Raw genomic sequence first — 17,482 nt, forward strand, 5'->3', positions numbered from 1 at the left:
TCTATAGAGGTAAGTAATAAATTTCAGCAGAGAAGGGGCTGAAGCTCCGTTTGCCTCCATTAAACCCCCCAGGAGCACTGGAACTGGTGGCTGCAACCAGATTAAAACCTGCAGAGGAGAGTGGGAGGACAGGGGACACCCCCAGGGCTGGCATGGGGGGCAGGTGGTCACATACATTTGTTTGTACACCCCAGAACTGCAAGGGGCTGCATGAGCCCATCCCCGCGGCAGCGGGTGGGCATGGATAACCCCCAGTGGCCCTGAAAAGGGCGAGGGGCTTCGTGCTTCGTGCTGCAAATGGCCCTGGCCCCTGTTAAGGGGGGGCTGGGAGGGGGTGAGTGAGTCATCCCCCCCCTTGTGCCACTGTCCCAGCCCTCGCTGGGCTGCACTGACCACGTCAAGCTCTACGGCTCGTGGGATGGCAGCTGCAAGGGTGACGTGCAACATATATATATAAAAAATAGAAATGTGGGATTATGGAAAGTGTGTGCGTGGGTATTCTCAGGGGATCGGGGGGTGGTGGTGGCCCTGAACCGTGCTTGGGGGGCAGCCTGACCCCCTAGCCCTGGCTTGGCTGGGCACTGCACCTCCTGCCTTGCTTGACTGTGCTGGGGCTGCAGTCACCCTTTCTGGCAGGGGGACCCCTCCATTTCCATGGGAGGCGCGGGCCCGGGGCAGCACTGCCTGGGTGTCCCGTGCGAAGGGGGGGCTGCAAGGGGGCAGGGGGGGCTGCTGGCTGCTCAGCTGGAGCTGTGAGCTGGTGGTTCCTGCTGCCCGGCTCCGTGCAGCCATGGGGGGGCTGGAGCCCAGTGTGGGTGCTGATGGGGGGCCGTGGCGGGTGGCAGGCTCCCAGCGTCCCCGTCCCTCCCCGCACTGCCCTGCGGTGAGGCGAGGGGGCTCAGTTGGAGAGGAAATCAATGGTGGCTCGGACCGTCTTGGAGGTGCGGATGTCCATGGCAGTGACCTTGATCTCCGTGTCCCCAAATTGCATGCTGGCACGGATTTCACGGCGGCCGTGGGCCAGGCTGCCAGCATCACCCAGTGCCTCCAGCTCCAGGCTGATTGTGCCGCATTTACGTACACCGGGGTCGGTGATGTAGACCACGTCATCGGTGGCACAGCAGTAGATGTTGATGATGGTTTTGCGCTGGCCCAGCCGGGCTGGGCAGTAGCTGCGCTGGACCACTTCCCCCAGCGCCACAGACTGGTCAACAGAGACGAACTTCTCAAAGATGTCGGTGCACCAGTTCTTGCCCTCCTTCACCAACAGCTTCTCCCGAGGGTGCTTCCCCTCCACAAACTTGTTGAGCACCCCGACGCCGTAGGTCAGGGGGGAGCGGCGGACGCGGACGATGGTGGGGTCGAGGCCGAAGAGCACGGCCCCTTTGAGGATGGTCAGCCCCACATCTTGGGGGATGATGACGCGGCAGGTAGGGCCGAAGGCCACCTGGATGGCGTGCTGCAGCATGGCCGACTCCGCGAAGCCTCCCACCAGGAAGAGGAACTTGATGCCTTGGACCTCCGGTTTCTTCAGGAGGTCATCTGTGGAGGGAAGGGGGGCATTGGATGGGAACTGGGCACAGCTGGGAGTGCCACTGCAGGGTCCCAGGGCCAGGGGACTCCTCTCTTGCAGGGGGAAGGGGCTCTGGTGATGGGGCTGCTGCCACCCGCAGGACCTACCAATGTGTTTGATGATCTGGTTGATGGTGGGCTGGAAGAGCTCGCTCATGGCCTCTGAGGACATCCGCAGCATCCCTTGGGATGACCACTTCACAAAGTTGACACTGGGGAGGGAGAGAGGGTCCAGGGATGCCCCTCACCAAAGGCTCCCCCCTGGGGATGCCCCAGCCCAGCAGACCCCAGAGCAGAGCACCCCACCTACCCTTGTCTTCTCCCCCTGCCCCAGTTTAGGTCCCTCCAGGGCCATGTGCTCCCCAGGGGTCCCCAGTCCCTCTTATTCCCCCCAGCCAGGGTCTCACTTGCTCTTCTTGAGAGCTGTCTCCACGTTCTGGCCCCGGTGCTTGCGGTAGAAGTCAATGAAGGAGAAGGGCAGGGAGATGTTGAGGGGGCTGGCGCGGGATGGGGCTGCCGCCCGCTTGCGGGCTTCAAAGGCGATGGTTAAGTCCACCCAGGCGGCGGGACGCTTGGCCTTGAAGGTGGCGATGAAATCCTCCCCAAAAATGTGGCACAGCAGCTTCTCGAAGGCCAGGTCCACCCCCACGGCCCCGTAGGGACCCCCTGGGCAGCAGTGGGGAGGGGGCTAGGTCAGGCAGCATCCCCATGGCACACACATTTCCCAGGTCCCCCATTACCATGTCCCCAGACACCCCTCCCAGCATCACCCAGCAAAGCCTGGGGTACTTTCTGTGCAAAACTGCAGCCCCCAGCCCCACTGTGGCTCTTCTGCAGGGGGATCAGGGGGAGTGGGGCAACACAGAGGGGAGCCCCTTCACCCAGGGCTGGGCCAGGGAACAGGGACAAGTCCTGCACTGGCAGGGGGGGCACGGAAATGTGCCTCTGGAGCAGGGAGAGGGCAGACAGTGTGGCTGCGGGTACAGTGGTCCCTTGGACAAAGGGGACCCTGTTGGGTGTCCCTGGGTGATGCTTGGGGGCGCTCAGTGCCCCCCCCCCCATGTCATGGCTCTGCTTTCCAGCCCTGTGCCCAGCTCTGTGGGGAAGCCTGGGCTTGTGGCCATCACCTACAAGCCACTATTTGTCTGGGGGTACACAACCACCATGGGCCAAAATCTCACACTTGGGATGGGCTGAGGCTGGGGGCTTCACATGCGCCCCCCCGGCAGGGTGGGAAGCCCATGGGCAGGGGCCAGGACACATCTCACAGCCCAGAACAGGGCACAGCCCTGTCACCCAGTGCCTTCCTGGTGTGCCCAGGTGGCACAGGGTACTGCGACCCACAGCACATGGGGACACCGGTGGGTGTCATATCCCCACACCACGATGCCCTGGGCCTCAGCCCCAGCTCCTGCCCCACCTGCAGCCACACCTGTACCCCCCGTCCCACCCTGCACACCCACCCTCTCCCACCCACGTCCCTGTCCAGTTGGCACCCCTGCTGCCCCAGTCCCTCCTCAGCCCAACACCCCTGTTCCACTGTCCTCCCTCCCAGCCCAGCACCCCATCCCACTTGAACACCTGTCCCACCAGACACCCCCCAGCCCCTGTGTCCCTCTGCCCCCTCCCAGCCCAGCACGCCTGTACCCCACTGCCCCCCTAGCCCAGCACCCGTGTCCCCCTGTCGTCCCCCCCAGCCCAGCACCCCTGTGCCCTATTGCCCCCCCCCTCCCAGCACCCCTGTCCCGGTTGAGCCCCCCCAGCCCAGCCGCTGGTCCATCTGGCCCCCGCCAGCCCAACACCCTTGTCCCATCTGACCCCCGATAGCGCAGCCCCCGCCCCTGTCCTGCTCCCCGCCGACACCAGGTGGTGCCACAGCCCCGGCCACCATCCTGCAGGGGACAGAGCGGGACCCCAGCCCAGGAGAGGTGGCTGCGGGAGGGACCCGAGGTGGGGTCTGGGGGCTGTAGCCCACCTGAGGCTTTGTACAGCTCCTTCAGTGTTCCCTGCGGCTTCTCGATCTGGTGGACGGTGAGGTCCACCGTGCCACCACCGCAGTCCGCTACGATGTACCGGTCACCTGCGGGCACGGACAGCAGCCGAGTCGGGGTCCTGGGTCCCGTCCCGCCCCACTGCGGGGTCTCCCCCAGGCCCCCAGCCCCACGGCGGGGCTGACCCCCAGGATGCCCATCCCATGGGCTCGGAGCAGCCACTGGCTCACGGCCCCTGGGCTGCACTTCTCCCCAGGGGGAAACATAATAAATAAATGTGGCTTTAACCAAAATATGTGGGGTTTGGGTGGGTTTTTTTCCCCCACCTGAAAAACAGCTGAAGCCGTTTGTGAGTGCAGGAGGGGGATGTCATGGTGTTTGCTTGGAATGAGCCCAGTGATGGAATGGTGGCAGGCAGACCCTGCCCTCACCGGCATCATCATGGGGTTCAAGACCAAGTGACAGCGTGAAGCTGTGTCACCCCCACGGCCAGACTCTTCCCTGGTACTGGGGCCACCTGGGGGGCTCTGCCATGGAGGGAACATCCAGCCCCCCATCCCCTTGCCCAGGGGGGCCCAGGGGCCAGGCAGCACTGGTGCAGGCTCCTGCTTGTCCCCCCCCTCCAAGTGAATCCTCCCCGGTGGGCTGGGGTCTGTGGTGGGGGCACTGCCCGTCCCCCCTCCTACCTGCCTGCATTTCTGACCAGAGCTCCCCCACTCCCGACTCCACCAGGAAGGTGCGGCTGTGCCGGGACCGCCGGAGCTGCTCTCGGGCTGAGGAACAGAGTGGAGGGGCCAGTGTCAGGCTGGGGGTACCGAGGGCCAGGAGCATCCCTGGGAGCCCCCCAGACAGGTGGGGAATGCTGGCAAAGATGCTGCTGGGGATGCACTGGGAGCACTGGTTGCCCTCTCCCCTCCAACCAGGACACCCGACATGGTCCCAGCTGCTCCAGTCATCCCGCAGCTCTGCCCGGGATCCCATGGGATCCCACCTCCCCACACCCAGCCTGCAGCGCCCTGGGCCCACAGGTGCCCCTGGGTGATGCCACCTCTTCCCATCTTCTCCCCAGCCCAGTCTGGGTTTCCTCTGCTCCCCCGGTCCCCGGAACACCAGAGCAGCCTGGAGGGGCAGGGAGCTGTTTGGAGAAGGTGGGGTTATCCTGGGCTACTTTCAGCGCTCTGAGATGGACATAGCACACTCATTTCATTAACCTCCACCCTGGGATGCAGATCAAACCCCTCCGTAAATGTGGATGCGACCTCGGCTCTTGAGCCAAACACAAGACGAGGGCTGTGGCTATCAGCAAGTCCCAGTGTCAGGGCTGGGTCCCGGCAGGGCAAACTGGCTCTGTCCCAGTGAACCCCCAGGCTCCCATGAGTGGAGGGAGCATCCCCCGAGGCAGCTCAGCGGAGGGTGGCAGCCGGCCCCGGGGCTGTGGGAAGATCCTCTCGCTGTGCCGGGGTTATGACATCGGCCGGGGAGGCTGGCGTGGGATGGGGGAGCAGAGGGCTCGGCTGTCTGGAGGGGCCGGGCGGGGGGAGAGGAGAGAGGCAAGGGGCCGGGGTGGTCGAGGCCAAGCGGAGCTGCTGGGAGGAATCCAGAGTAGCTCCGGCTGAGCCAGCAGAAACTGCTCCGGCTGGAAACGTGGCGGGAGGAAAGGGGAGAGGCAGCCTGGGGACCCAGGGCGGTGGGGGTGGGGGGCAGGGGCAGGCTGGGCAGATGAAATGGTCTGAGACCACGGGGGACGCAGGGCTTGGGTGCTTCTTGGGACAGCAGCCATTGCCTGCCCTGGCTGTGCGGGCTTGGGGGGGGGCGGGGACAGCGAAGGGGGGCAAAGCGGGAAGCAGGGCTCCCCGGGGCTGCCAGAGCATGAGGATCAGCCACAGCCTCCCACTCACGCCCTTGGCATGGTGCTGCACTCATCCCTGCCTCAGTTTCCCCATCACTTAGTGATGCTGTGGGCTGAGGGTCCTCATGGTGGGGGAACCAGCCCTTCCCTGTTGGGGGGCGCAGGATTGCTGTGCTCACTTTATACGGCTGTGGGGCACTCGCCGAGGACTCGCCCTGGTGCACACCGGTGCTGCATGGGAACCCAAACGGCTTTTGTGAGAATTAGCCTTGCTTGCTAAATTACCAGAGAAGGTAATTATAGTTATAGGGAAAGGGAAAGTTATAGGGAAGGGGGTGGGAAACTGGAAAAGAGCCAGGAGTGGAGGAGGACAGGGCAAGAGTCAGCCCCCTGGTGAGGGGCTGGGGGGGGGGGGCGAGGTGCCTGTGCCACACCCAAGAGGGGAGCATAGGGAGGTCTCTGGGACCCCACTGCTGCAGCCCAGGCTGAGTCATGCCCCAGGGCTGCCCCAAGACCCTTCCCCAGCCACAGCTGCTGATGGACCCTCAAAAACTGGTATGTGGGGCCAGACCCCTGCCTGTTCCATCTCCTGCAATTCCAGCCCCCAGCCCTGCATGGACCCTCTGCCAGTGCCCGTCTGGCAGCACCTGCCCTGCAGCCGCTCACCCTGCCGAAAGCTGGAGTCGATGGAGTGGTCTGGCGCCAGCCCGTTAGCCGGGGGCTTGCAGCTCAGGTCGATCAGCTGGTGGAGGCGAAGTTTCCTGCAATAAATGGAAGCGGCTTCGGGCTCCAGCGCAATCAGCAGCTGCTCTGGGTTCTCCGGGGACACCAAACCAGCCTGCACGGAGGACAGGGACATCAGGGCAGAGAAGGTGATGGTGCTCCAGGGCATCCCTGCAGGGCTGCCCCACAGCCAGAGTCCCGCTTTTGTTCCTTAGGCTACCAGGACATCATGGAATGGTTTGGGTTGGAAGGGACTTTAAAGCCCATCCAGTTCCAACCCCATGCCACTGGCAGGGACACCTGCCACTAGACCAGGTTGCTCTGAGCCCCGTCCAGCCTGGCCTTGAATGCTGCATAGAATAGTTGAAGTTGGAAAAGACTTTTAAGATCATCAAGACCAACCATTAACCCAGCTCTGCCAAGCCCACCACTAACCATGTCCCTAAGCAGCACAGCTACATGTTTTTTAAACACTTCCAGGGATTGGGCATCCACAGCTTCTCTGGGCAACCTGTCCCAGTACCTTACCACCCTCATGGGAAAGAATTTCTTCCTAATATCCAATCTAAATCTCCCCTCCTTCAGCTTAAAGCCATTCCCCCTCCTCCCATTGCTACACGCCCTTGTGAAAAGCCCCTCCAGCTTTCTTGCAGCCCCTTTAGGTACTGGGAAGTGCTCTGAGGTTTCCCCACAGCCTTCCCTTCTCCAGGCTGAACCCCCCCAACTCTCCCATCCTGTCCCCACAGCAGAGCTGCTCCAGCCTCTGACCATCCCCGTGGTCCCCTCTGGCTCCACAAGACATGGACATGCTAGAGACCCTTCATCAGGCAGGTAGCACCCACAGGAGGAGGGAAGCTTGGAAAGCACAGCCTCCTGTACAGGTCAGCATGCGGAACAGCCCCCGCTGGGGTTCCCTCACCTTGTAGGCCGCCTCCCGCATGAACTGCTTGGCCGGCTGCTTCCAGATGGCAGGCACGGTGATCACCCAGCGGATGGCATCTCTCTCGGGCAGGGACGGACACTGGTCCTTCAGCTCCTGCCAGGCAAGAAGAAGCAGGTGACCCTCCCCAGCTGGAGCATCAGGGCTTCGGTGAAGGGTGAGGAAGACACACATGAAGAGGACAACATGCATGCCTTGTACTTGGTTTGGAGAGGGAGAGGAGGGCTGTGCTCGTGTGGTGCTGCAGGGAGACCCCAGGTGCCCTACCTGCACAGCGTGCTGCTTGAAGAAGCGGAGCGCGTGGGCAAACACCTCCAGTGCTTGCATCTTCTTCCCATTGACAGCTTCTAGTTCGGTTTTCATGGTGAGGTCCTGCCGGGAAGAGCAGTAACAGCAAACATATCATGCAGGGTGATGGGATGTGACCGGCATCCCACCCAGGCTCCAGCGGCGAGCCTCAGGCAGGGTGCTCATCTCCTCTGTGCTGAATGGGCACTTGAAGCGTGGCTCTGCAACCACATCCATCTGCCCCAAAGCAGCTCGGACACAGGGAACCAAAAATTCATCCCCCTGCAAAGGGCTGTAATGTTGCTACGTGCAAAGTGTGTGCAAAGTGTGTGCAAAGCAAACAGGAATGTGCTCGGTTGGGATGCAGGAAATCAGAGGTTCTGCTTGCAGCCCCTCTCCAGCCCTCCCAAATTTCTGCTTGCCCTGGTGAACCCCTCTCTTTGCTTTCTGCAAAGTGGGATAAGTCCCCAGGGCCAGCTCAGCTCCATCCTGCCCGTCCAGGGTCTCCCCTGGGGAGGTTGGGATGGGAGCAGAGACATACGCTGGTGCTGTGAATCTTCATCTTAAACTTCTCAAAGTAGAGCCAGTCACGGGCTTCCTCGGGGTCCAGGTCATGGTAGTAGTCCCTGGCAGTGTAGCCAAAGCTGTGGAAGATGCCCTCCGGTGTCAGCAGGAGGCTGGTGGGGGTCTTCTGGTTGGCCACCCCGGGGTCCCCTCCTTCCCATTTCCTGCAAACAGGAGCCAGCAGCAGCACATGAACATCAAGGCCAGAGAACAGGTCCTGCCCAGTTTCATTTATGTGTATGAGCACAACCTCAAGCACCTTGAAGAGGGACAAAGAAGGGAGTGAAGCCCCTGGGAAGGCCATGCAGGAAGGTGGCTTTGCTCCCTGTGCAACCTCTGCACCCACACAGCTTGTTACAACAGAGCGCTAACGAAGAGGTGCTCCCGCTCCATCGTCCTGCTCGGTGCAAGACCTACTTCTTGGGCTCCTTCCACCCACCACCGTCCAGGCAGCATCCCTCACCTGCGGTGGTGTGGGTGTTCATCGCCCAGCCCACCTCCATCCCTGCACCCAGCGAGCCAGCACCCAGCCGCCTTGGGGAAAAAGTCCTGTAACAGCCCTGGGGCCTCTGGCTGCTCCTCACCTCATCATGTGGATGGCCTCGGGGTCGCTGGAGAAGCTGAAGGCGTAGCCACTGGATGTGGTGCCGAAGTCAATGGCCACCACCACAGCGAAGGAAGCAGTTTTCTGGGAGCGAGCCTCGCTCCTCTGAAATGCAAAGGCAGCCATTAGGGATGGGCTCAGTCCTGGGGGTGAGCATCCAGAAAACGGGTAAAAAAAAGCCCCATGGAGGGGTTAAATTTTCCTGGATCACACCCACAAGCTCTGTAGTACACAGTGATGCCATGGTTGCTGCTGCAACGATGCTGGCTGACAACATGAGGCAATTCCTGCTTTTACACAGCTCCAAAACACTGGGAAAAAGGGCTGCTGCGGCAGTTCTCCAAGGCTCCGCGGGACATGGGATCCGGGCAGCCCCGGAGAGGGATGGGTGCTAGCAGCCTCTGCCCACGAGGGCTGTCTAGGGTGGCAGGGGGATCCCTGTGGTTTCCCGGCTTGGGGTGGTCCTGAGCCCTCCACACTCAAAACCTGATAAATTTTAGCTGAGATTCCCTCAAAACCTTCCCTGCTCCCCATGTCAGTGCAAGGGATCTTGTCTCAGGCGTCCCCATGGGTCACCCAACTGAAAACCTTCCTGACCCAGGTGCCTCATGTGGATCCCACTGCTCCCCTACAAGCTGGTGCTTTTTGGTCCTGCCTTTGGGCCCCCATCCCTTGCCCCTGGCCAGTCCCTGTGACAGCAGGCAGAGGTGGCAGCGAGTGGCAGTGCCAAACGAGCCACGATGATGCAGCGAGCCCTGTACCCCTGTCACTGCTGTCCCCTGCTGCAGCCTCCCAGGTGCGTGGGGCAGACAGGGAAAGCTAAAAGCCCTCATTAACTTTTAATGTATCCAGATTTGATAAATGCAGACATTAAACAGCTGCAGAAAAAGCTGGTGATTAGCATGGCTGAAGTGGCTGTCTCAGAAATGTGCATGTTCAGGGAGCTACAAGGACAACGAGTGCCGAGGAGGAACCAGCTCTGGCACACTCCCTGCCTGCTGCCTCCCACGCCTGGTGGCCCCCAGGTGTGCGGGGAGGAACTAGCTGAGGCCAGCAGCTTTACAAAGAGTTAAATTACTTTTTTCCCCCTCTGGCTCCACTCCTGCCAACCTCCTGCACTGGAAAAACAGCCCTCATCCCATAAATCCCACAGATAAAGGGGAGGATTTGTGCCCTAGCTATAAACTGACCCATCCTTCAGCTGATATTGGGGTGTGTGGTAGGGACGGCAACGCAACTGGGAGAGGAGGTGCTGGGGGTCGGGGCTACTAGCCAGGGAAGGATCGGGGGGCAACACCAGGGAGACAGACCCCAGGAGCCCCCAGTACTGCCTTACCGGTGACTGGGAGGGTGTCAGCGGGGCGATGCTGCAGCTGTCATGAGGTGTCCCTGGGGAGCCGGGGGGGGATGGCGTAGGGCACTGCTCACTGTTGGCACCTGGGGACACAGCAGGGTGAGGCTAGGATGTGAATGGGCCCTGGGCCTTTCTGAAGACCCTTCCCCAAAGTGAGGGTAACACACAACATCCCAATGAAGATGCAGCTAGTATGGATACAGGCTTGGGAACAGAGGGATCAGAGCTGCTGCTAGTGGGCTCTGCACAAAGCAGTTCTGTGTTTGGAGGGCTTCTTACAATTTTTAAACCGTGTGTAAGGAGGTGTCTAATCAGCACTGATTGAATTAGCAAAGGAGGAACCTTTGAAGGTGTCACACGGAGGTGCAGGAACTGGTTGCACCTGGTGTTAGCACTGGTGAGCTCACCGGCACCCCTCCCTCAGGGTATGGGGCTTACCCTGTCTCCCAGTGGGGACAGTGGCCAGAAAAGAGCTGCAGGACTGAGGGACCTTCTCCTGTGGATCTGGGGGCCGTCAGCTCTTGCTCAGTCAGGAGATGGGTCAGGGTGAGCTGGTTGTGGTGTTTCAGGGAGGGGTTCAGCTTGCTGGGGTGGGCAGGCTTTAGTAATGAGACACGGGCTCCATGTCTGCTCCATCACCAGAGAGGAACTGGTATGTGGAGGAAGAATTGTCATCTCCTGAAGCTGGTGTTTAAAATAAGTCAGGTGACCTGCAAGCCCAGTTTCCCCCTGTTGATGCCAGAGACTCCCTGGTGGGGGGGGGACTGCAGATGGAGACACCCCCCCTGCAGATAAGCCAACCCAGGTGGGATGGATCCTGCCTTGCATGGGCCAGAGAAGTGGAAGTGCAGTGGTTTTTGACCAGCAAAGGAGCAGATGGGTCTAATTCCTTGCAGCTCATGACAGAAGAGTCAGGACTGAAAGCCCACGACATGTTTGCAGCAGAAAGGGATGCGGTGGCTCGCCAGAGCTGCCTATTTTTAAATCAAGACAGCCATCATCACATAAATACACACCAATTCAGCTTGGCAACAGCTGGCAGGGGTGACTGTGAAGGATGCCAGAGGCTGCTCCAGGCATGTATCCAGAGGAAATACGGGGAAAACTTGGGAAAGAGACGTTGGTGAGCTACTGCGGCAGAGCAAGTGTCTGCAGTGTGAGGCCACGGAGACCCAGCTCCCCAGCCCTCAGTGAGGGGAGGTGTGCCAGGCTCGGCCACGCTGCAGAACAACTCACTTTGGTGGAGACCCATGTGTGCTGTGATAGCTCTGAGCCATAGAGCTTTGGCCTGTGTGGGAAGCTCAGGGAGGCTCGTGCTGCCTTGTGCTGCACAGACACGCGTGGGGACAGGCACCGTGGCATGGTGGCTGCACAGTGGCCCTCCTTTTCCTCCTCCTCGAGACCCCAGCCAGCTGTGTCTCCTCGGGTGACCCTTCGGCAGCAGAAGCCTTGTCCTGGGGTTCCCCACTAATCCTGGCGTGTCAGCCCAGGCTGGGGCCGCAGCAGAAGCCCTGGTGGGATGCCTGGCCCCCAGCCCAGCCAGCACCAGGATGCCCATGGTGTGAGGCTGCAGCTGCCTGCGCTCCTCTCGCCACATGGCTCCAATTAGCAGAGGGGATTAATCATCTGCCCTGTGAAAGCACGAGCCGATGGACGGGCTCCAGCTGTTGGCAGGGGGCAGCCAGGAAGGGGCTGGTGCAGCTGATGGAGCGGGGCCACCTTTCCCAAGGGGCTTGGCTGGCCCCGGCTCTGACAGACGTATGGTCATGCTGGGAATGGGATGTGAGGTCCAGGAGGTGACACTGGGGATGTGGAGGGACCGTCTGCCCCACAGGTTCTGCTGAGACCCTTGCTTTGGGCTTGCCTCCCCAGACAGGCAGCTCCATGCCAGGACCCTGCCAGGATCTGGACCACAGGCACAAGGACAAACAGCACCCACTCCTAGGTGGATGCCGGAGAGGTCTGGGGCCGGAGGAGGCTCCTTGGTCTTTCTTTAAGCATAAAACTCATAAAACTCCAGCTCTCTGTTGCCAGAGGGTGCTGGCAGCTAGTCTGCGTCCAGGGAATCCAGCCCAGCTCCCACTGCAATCAGGATACCCAAGAGGCAGCTCCCTAAATCCCTCTGGCACCTCAGGAGCCACAAAGACTGCAGCGGGGGTGCTCTGGGTCCCCCCCAGAAGCAGCAGCTGTGGGAGTGGGGTTCCTGGCTGACCTCCACTGCTTTATCTCCTTGGCTGGCCAAGACCTGCCGGCACATCACTCACCATGGACACAGTGCCGTGGTGCTGTGGCATCAGGGGCAGTGCTTTGCACCCCAGGAGCTGTGCCAGGGGCTTGGCTGCTCCCCGCCACGCTGCAGCTCCAGTCCCTTCACACCTGCTCTGTAAGTGCCTTTCACTGTATCCCATGTCTGTGCCATGAATATTTGATCCCCAACAAACAGGAAGGTCCCTCTGGACATCTCCGCATGCTGGCAGAGCTCCGCAGTGCAGGGAGGCCAGTGTCCCCCTGTCATGGGGGGAAAGCATCACCCAGGCAAGCTGGCAGCTCTGCCAGGCTTTGAGCCTGGGGCTCCAGGTTCCATGTATGTGAAGCATCTTTCCTGCAGAGCCAGAGCCAGAGCTGGCACCTGCCAACATATAGAAGTGGACTCCCGGGGTGCTGGGGGGACCCTGCAGGTGCTTAATTCTTGCGCTCGCCTCTTTGGCTTGGGCTGCTCCCTGGCTTGTGTTCACAGCGTCAGGTTTCCTCGCCACAGCTGGTTCTGGTTACCCCAGCGCAGGAGCAGCCGCGTGGGGGGCTCCTCCATGCAGATGGGAGGACGATTGTGGAGGGAATGGATGGGTGGGGGGAGCGGTGGGGGGATGCCTGGGTGTGTGGGGAGGCGAAGGGAGAGGGGCCCCGAGTGTCACGCTCACAGAGAGCTCGTGTCTGTTGGTGAGGGGGTTAGGGGTGGCAGGGGACCCCCCACCCTCTGCCATCCTTGCAGGGCCCCCTCCCTGGGGAGCAGCCTTACCCATCCGGAGACTCTGCATCCCGGGCTCCAGGAGCATCGCCATGGTGGCCTCGCCTTCCCGGCTGCAAGAGAAGTAGGAGGGACGATGGGACAAGTGTCCGTGTGCCCAGAGGTGCTGGCTGTCCCCTTGGCAGCACAGTGCACAGTGTGCCATGACCTGGGGTGTCCACAGGGTCCCCTTGCCCCCCTGAGCATTACTGGGTGAGTCCCCAGACTGGCTCAAGCCACTCCAGGAAGACCCAGCAGGGACAGGACTGGCTATGACCCTGCAACCCCCAGGACCCCAAAGGAGCTGCAGGTAGGAGACCCCAAAGCCTGGGGGTTCAGCTTGCGGGAGGGTAGAGGGCTGTGGCAGGGGCCTGTCCCGGTTCAGCACACGCCCAATTGGCACTGGCCAGATTCTGGCCCAGCCAGATGTGCATGATACAGATGTGTGCAAAATGCCGCTCCACCAGCGTGAGGTCCATGCTGCAGGTTTTTAGGTTCGGTCAGAGAAAGAAAGTGAGGCCAGGCGAACCTTTAAAATTATTCTCTTCATTGAAGCAGGTGCTGCCCAGGGCCAGGTTCCCTGCAGCACCGTGGCTCCCTGGCAGAAGCAGGATGGACCAAGAGCATCCCTGCTTGTCCTAGGGGCTGTGACCCAGCACTGACCAGCACCAAAACTGCTTCCCTGGCTAATAACCCGGCTCCTGGCTCTCTGCCTGGTGCGAGAGCATCCCATCACCTTCAAGGCTGCCTGCCCCGCACCAGCCGCTTTCATCTTGCAGAGCTGCGGGCTCAGGACAAGGCTTAGCTCACCGGGGAGAGGCTTGATCCGGGCCAATCCCACCCACGTGCTGCTGGACCCGTGGCCAGATCCTGCTCTCAGCAGCCTCCTGAGAAAAAGCCTTGTGCTAAAAATGGCAGGTGGCGAGCCTTTCCTCAGAGCCAGAGGGGCTTCTGCTCTGACCACCCCGATGGAGGAGGCAGTGAGGGGCTGGGGCCGCTGTGGGATGCAGGCTGTAGGTTGAACCGCAGTGGGGAATGTGGGTGCTGGTAGTACTGGGATGGCACGGAGTGGGTATCTGGCAGGCTGAGGCTGTCAGAAGGGCTTCTCCACCAAAACTGGGCTTTCTGTGAGGTTGTGAGATGTCCTGCAAGGGTGTGCTCAGGGGATTGCCTCCCCAATGCTGGGAATTTGTGTTGCCTCAGCAGAAATTCTGCCCAGGGCTTAGTTCACGTTTTTGGTGTCCCCCAGCTGCAGGTTGGACACCCCTCATGCTGCTGTGGGGCCATGCACGGGGTGGCCCCAGGTCTGTCACCCCAGAGCCCAGCCTGATGGGTGCTGTGCAGGGATGTCCTCCGTGTCCCTGTCCCTGGGGTCTGAGCTCCCGGGGAATGGTCCCCACATGCCCCTGATACACGGAGCAGTCAGCCTGAGCAGGAGGGAGAAGTGAGACCTCAGGCTCTGGTGACACAACGGCTTCGTTCCCTGCCATGGGGTGGTCTGGGCAGCTGGTCCGGAACCTGTGCAGACCCTCAGACTCTGGGTGGCTGGAATCCTCCATCTCAGCAAACAAAACTGACCACAGGTCTCTCCGGGGGGTGGGGTGGTGTTGGCTGACAGCTGCCTTTGTCCCCAGGCCACCAAGCCTCTGCCTGGGGTCCTGGCGAGGAAGGTGAGTGGGCTCAGCCCACCCTGGCAGCTGGTGGCAGCTCACCCAGGGGCCGAGGTGCCCTCCAGCCCCCGAGGGGTTTCCTCCAGCTGTGCCTCTCCTGCAGTGCTGGAGACCTGGCCTCTGCACGCCGTGCCGGCCAGGAGCTGGCCAGGCTTTGGGGCTCCCAGCCCACCCGGGGGGGGGACATGAGTGGATCCCCCTTCCCATGCATGTACATGTGAATGGGGCAGCCGTGCAGAGCCCTTGTGTCCTCCAGCACCGTCCCCATGCAGACCCCACTACCTGCACCCTCAGCCCCTCCCAGGGACATGGGCTGAAGTCCCCTGGGCCTTGGGGGGCTCTGCCATGCTGCCAGGGTGAGGGTCCCAGCAGCTGCCACCGCTCGCTCTGGCACCTTGTGCAGCAGCAGTGTTTTTTGAGGACTTTCCACCATTTCCGTCTCTGCAGGGGCTCACAGAAACGGGGAAAGGAAACAAGTTCAGGGCAGCCGAGCCAGGCAGGGCACCGGCACCTCGGCACGGGCTTGCTGAGCGTGGCACGGGGACACTGGCTTAGCCAGGCATGGTGTCCCCATGGCCCAGGCTGGCCCAGCCGGGTGGGGTTGGGGCAGCTGTGGGGCTGGGCTCCAGATGTGTGGGCAGCAGGAGGAGGTGTGCGTCCCCACAAGCCTCTTGTGACGGGATTGAGCTTGTCTGTGGGGCTGGGGAGCCCCCGAACCCTCCGGGCAAAGCTGTCGGCTATCCAGGGGTGTCCTCCCCTCTCCGCTGCCATTGCTTGGCTGTGGCTGGGATGCAGGAACTGGCAGGACGTCCCTGGCACGGCTGGGGACTTGCAGCCCCTGCACAGCACTGGCATGTTGTGACACTATCCCTGGGGCTTGTGGTGGTATCCCAGTGGTCACAGCGGTAATGCCCCCACGCTGGGCAGGGCCCACAACAGCTCTGGAAGGGCTCAAGGCAGCAATCCCCACTCCCACCCGTGCCTGTAGCACGCATTCTCACTGGGAAGAGGCCACTGGAGTCCTGACCCCTCACCAGTACCCCCAAACTGGGGGGAGACCCCCATATCCCGGCTGGTGGGGGCAGTGACACCCTCGCCCTGGCTGAGCCATGAATGCCAGGTCTCCTCTGTCCCCGGGCAGGCCTCTGCTGGTACCAGCTCCCACCAAGTCCCACAGCCACTTACCTTGGGGGGGACGGCACAGGCTGGGGACCCCTTGGTCCAGCCACCCCCTTCTGGCTCCAGCTGTGCCAGCTGGGGCGCTGGCTCCTGCCGCTGTGGCGATGCCCTCCTGCCCGTGGCTGCCGGTGATGCCCGGTGGCTCTGCGCCCCCCTGTCCGTGCTGCCGGCCCTGCCACGCAGCCCCCCGCTCTCCAGCTTCCTCTGGCTTCCCCCAGCGCCTTCCTCCCACTCCCACTCCCGGCCGGCGCCCAGCCCAGCCAGCGCCTCAAATTGCATTTCCAGCTGCAGATGTGGGAGCGGGAGGAGGAGGAGGCAGGGCCAGCACAGCCGGGAATGAAAACTAAACTCACCGCAGCCTCCCCGAGCCAGCAGACCATGGGCTGCCAAGAGGGGATGGACACCCGCAGGGGACAGGGCTCCCAAAACAGCCAGGGACAGGGATGCTGGGGGGAGAGGGGAGAGACACCAACAATCCTCCACCTCTGCCGGCTCTATTACCCCACTCATTTGTCTTTTTTCTGTCCAAAGGCACATTTTGCTCCCAGTTTTGGTCACTCTCTTCATCCTGGCTGACACATCAGGCATAGCCTCATGGCTCTCCACCCCCATCTTTGCTCACCACTCTCTGCCCATCTGTCCGTCCTGCCCATTTGTCCATCTACCCAGACATCCAGCCACCTCCTGACTTCAGAGCCCCGTTTCTCCCAGCCCCGCAGCCCCCTGAGCCCTGTGGCTCTCCAGACGGGGCTCCTGACTTGGGCTGTGCCAGGGAAGCAGTGCCAGGGTGTCCCGAGAGCAGAGGGCAGGCGAGGGCTCTGTCCTGTGGCTTCCAAAGGTCTCTGTGCCAAGGAGAAACCATCCGTGGAGGATTCAGAAGCGCAGGCAGATCATTGAGATCACTGAGGTCGTTGGGATCGTTGACATCATTGGGATCATTTGGGTTATTGGGACCATGGAGATCATTGAGATCCTTGGGATCACTGGGATTGTTGAGATCATGAAGATTATTCAGATCACTGGGATCATGCATCAAGCTCAAGAAGCCCCTGACCTGGGGGGGGGGGGGTGGTCACCCTGGAGGGGTGGTCTTATTTAAAACTTGCAAAGGTGTATCAAATCAAGGTCTATAAAATTAACACGGTACGTGTAAATTGGATCCCAAAGGGATTATCTGGCAGGTCCTACCCTGTGGTGGGAATCGGAGGCTCAGTGCTGCTGGAGTGGCACCAGGGAAGCCTTAGTACTGTTGCTGGGACAGCCCCCGGGGGCATGAAGCTGCGGGGTCCCAGGTGGGGGGGCAGGGCCTTGGGCAGAGCTGGATGTGATGGAAGGATGGGCATGGAAAGTCTGGCAGCTGGGAGTGGGCATCGGCTGGGGACATGGTGGCCTGGAGCAGGATATGCCAGATGGTTGGCGGGGGCACCACTGCAGCAGCACCATCCTGTGCCAGCACCGGCCCTGCTGTGGGGCTGCCCAAGCATCGAAGAGGGCAGGAGTGTGAATGCTGAAGCAGCAGCGAGGAACTTGGCTCTCTGCACAGAGCTCAGGTCCCTCCTAGGGCTTGGGTCCCTGCAGTGGAGGCAAAGATGCCTTTGCTCTTCTCCCTGGGCTGGGCAGCCCAGACACCCCTGTGATGGGCACTGCGGGGTGAGCGCAGCCTGAGGGCCATGCTCCACGCTTGCCTCCCACCGCCATCCCCTGGGAGGGTGTCAGCGGGCTCCTATAGACCTGGAAGAGGACT

General features: G+C 61.5%; 1 protein-coding gene across 1 annotated transcript; it reads right to left on the minus strand.

Moving 5' to 3' along the window:
• Positions 1-85: 85 nt before the first annotated feature.
• Positions 86-16,076, minus strand: HSPA12B (heat shock protein family A (Hsp70) member 12B). Its single transcript, XM_005435298.3, has 13 exons — positions 15,745-16,076; positions 12,902-12,963; positions 9,868-9,968; positions 8,512-8,636; positions 7,905-8,091; positions 7,343-7,447; positions 7,055-7,171; positions 6,079-6,250; positions 4,250-4,336; positions 3,548-3,652; positions 1,980-2,238; positions 1,681-1,784; positions 86-1,542 (listed from the first exon to the last, which is right to left on the minus strand). Exons 2-13 carry the CDS (start codon positions 12,942-12,944, stop codon positions 899-901), a joined length of 2,049 nt encoding a protein of 682 aa, XP_005435355.1. The 5' UTR covers positions 12,945-12,963; positions 15,745-16,076; the 3' UTR covers positions 86-898.
• Between the last annotated feature and the right edge of the window lie 1,406 nt (positions 16,077-17,482).

Source organism: Falco cherrug, chromosome 1 (genome assembly GCF_023634085.1).
Source record: "Falco cherrug isolate bFalChe1 chromosome 1, bFalChe1.pri, whole genome shotgun sequence".
Taxonomy (NCBI): Eukaryota; Metazoa; Chordata; class Aves; order Falconiformes; family Falconidae; genus Falco; species Falco cherrug.

What these genes read in the sequence shown, in the direction of transcription:
- HSPA12B (XM_005435298.3), bottom strand. Translation starts at nt 12,944, where the DNA reads ATGGCGATGCTCCTGGAGCCCGGGATGCAGAGTCTCCGGATGG. An exon ending in GATGCAGAGTCTCCGGATGG is followed by an intron (nt 9,969 to 12,901) that starts GTAAGGCTGCTC and finishes CTGTGTCCCCAG; the next exon opens with GTGCCAACAGTGAGCAGTGC. An exon ending in TCAAGCAGCACGCTGTGCAG is followed by an intron (nt 7,172 to 7,342) that starts GTAGGGCACCTG and finishes CTTGCCTGGCAG; the next exon opens with GAGCTGAAGGACCAGTGTCC.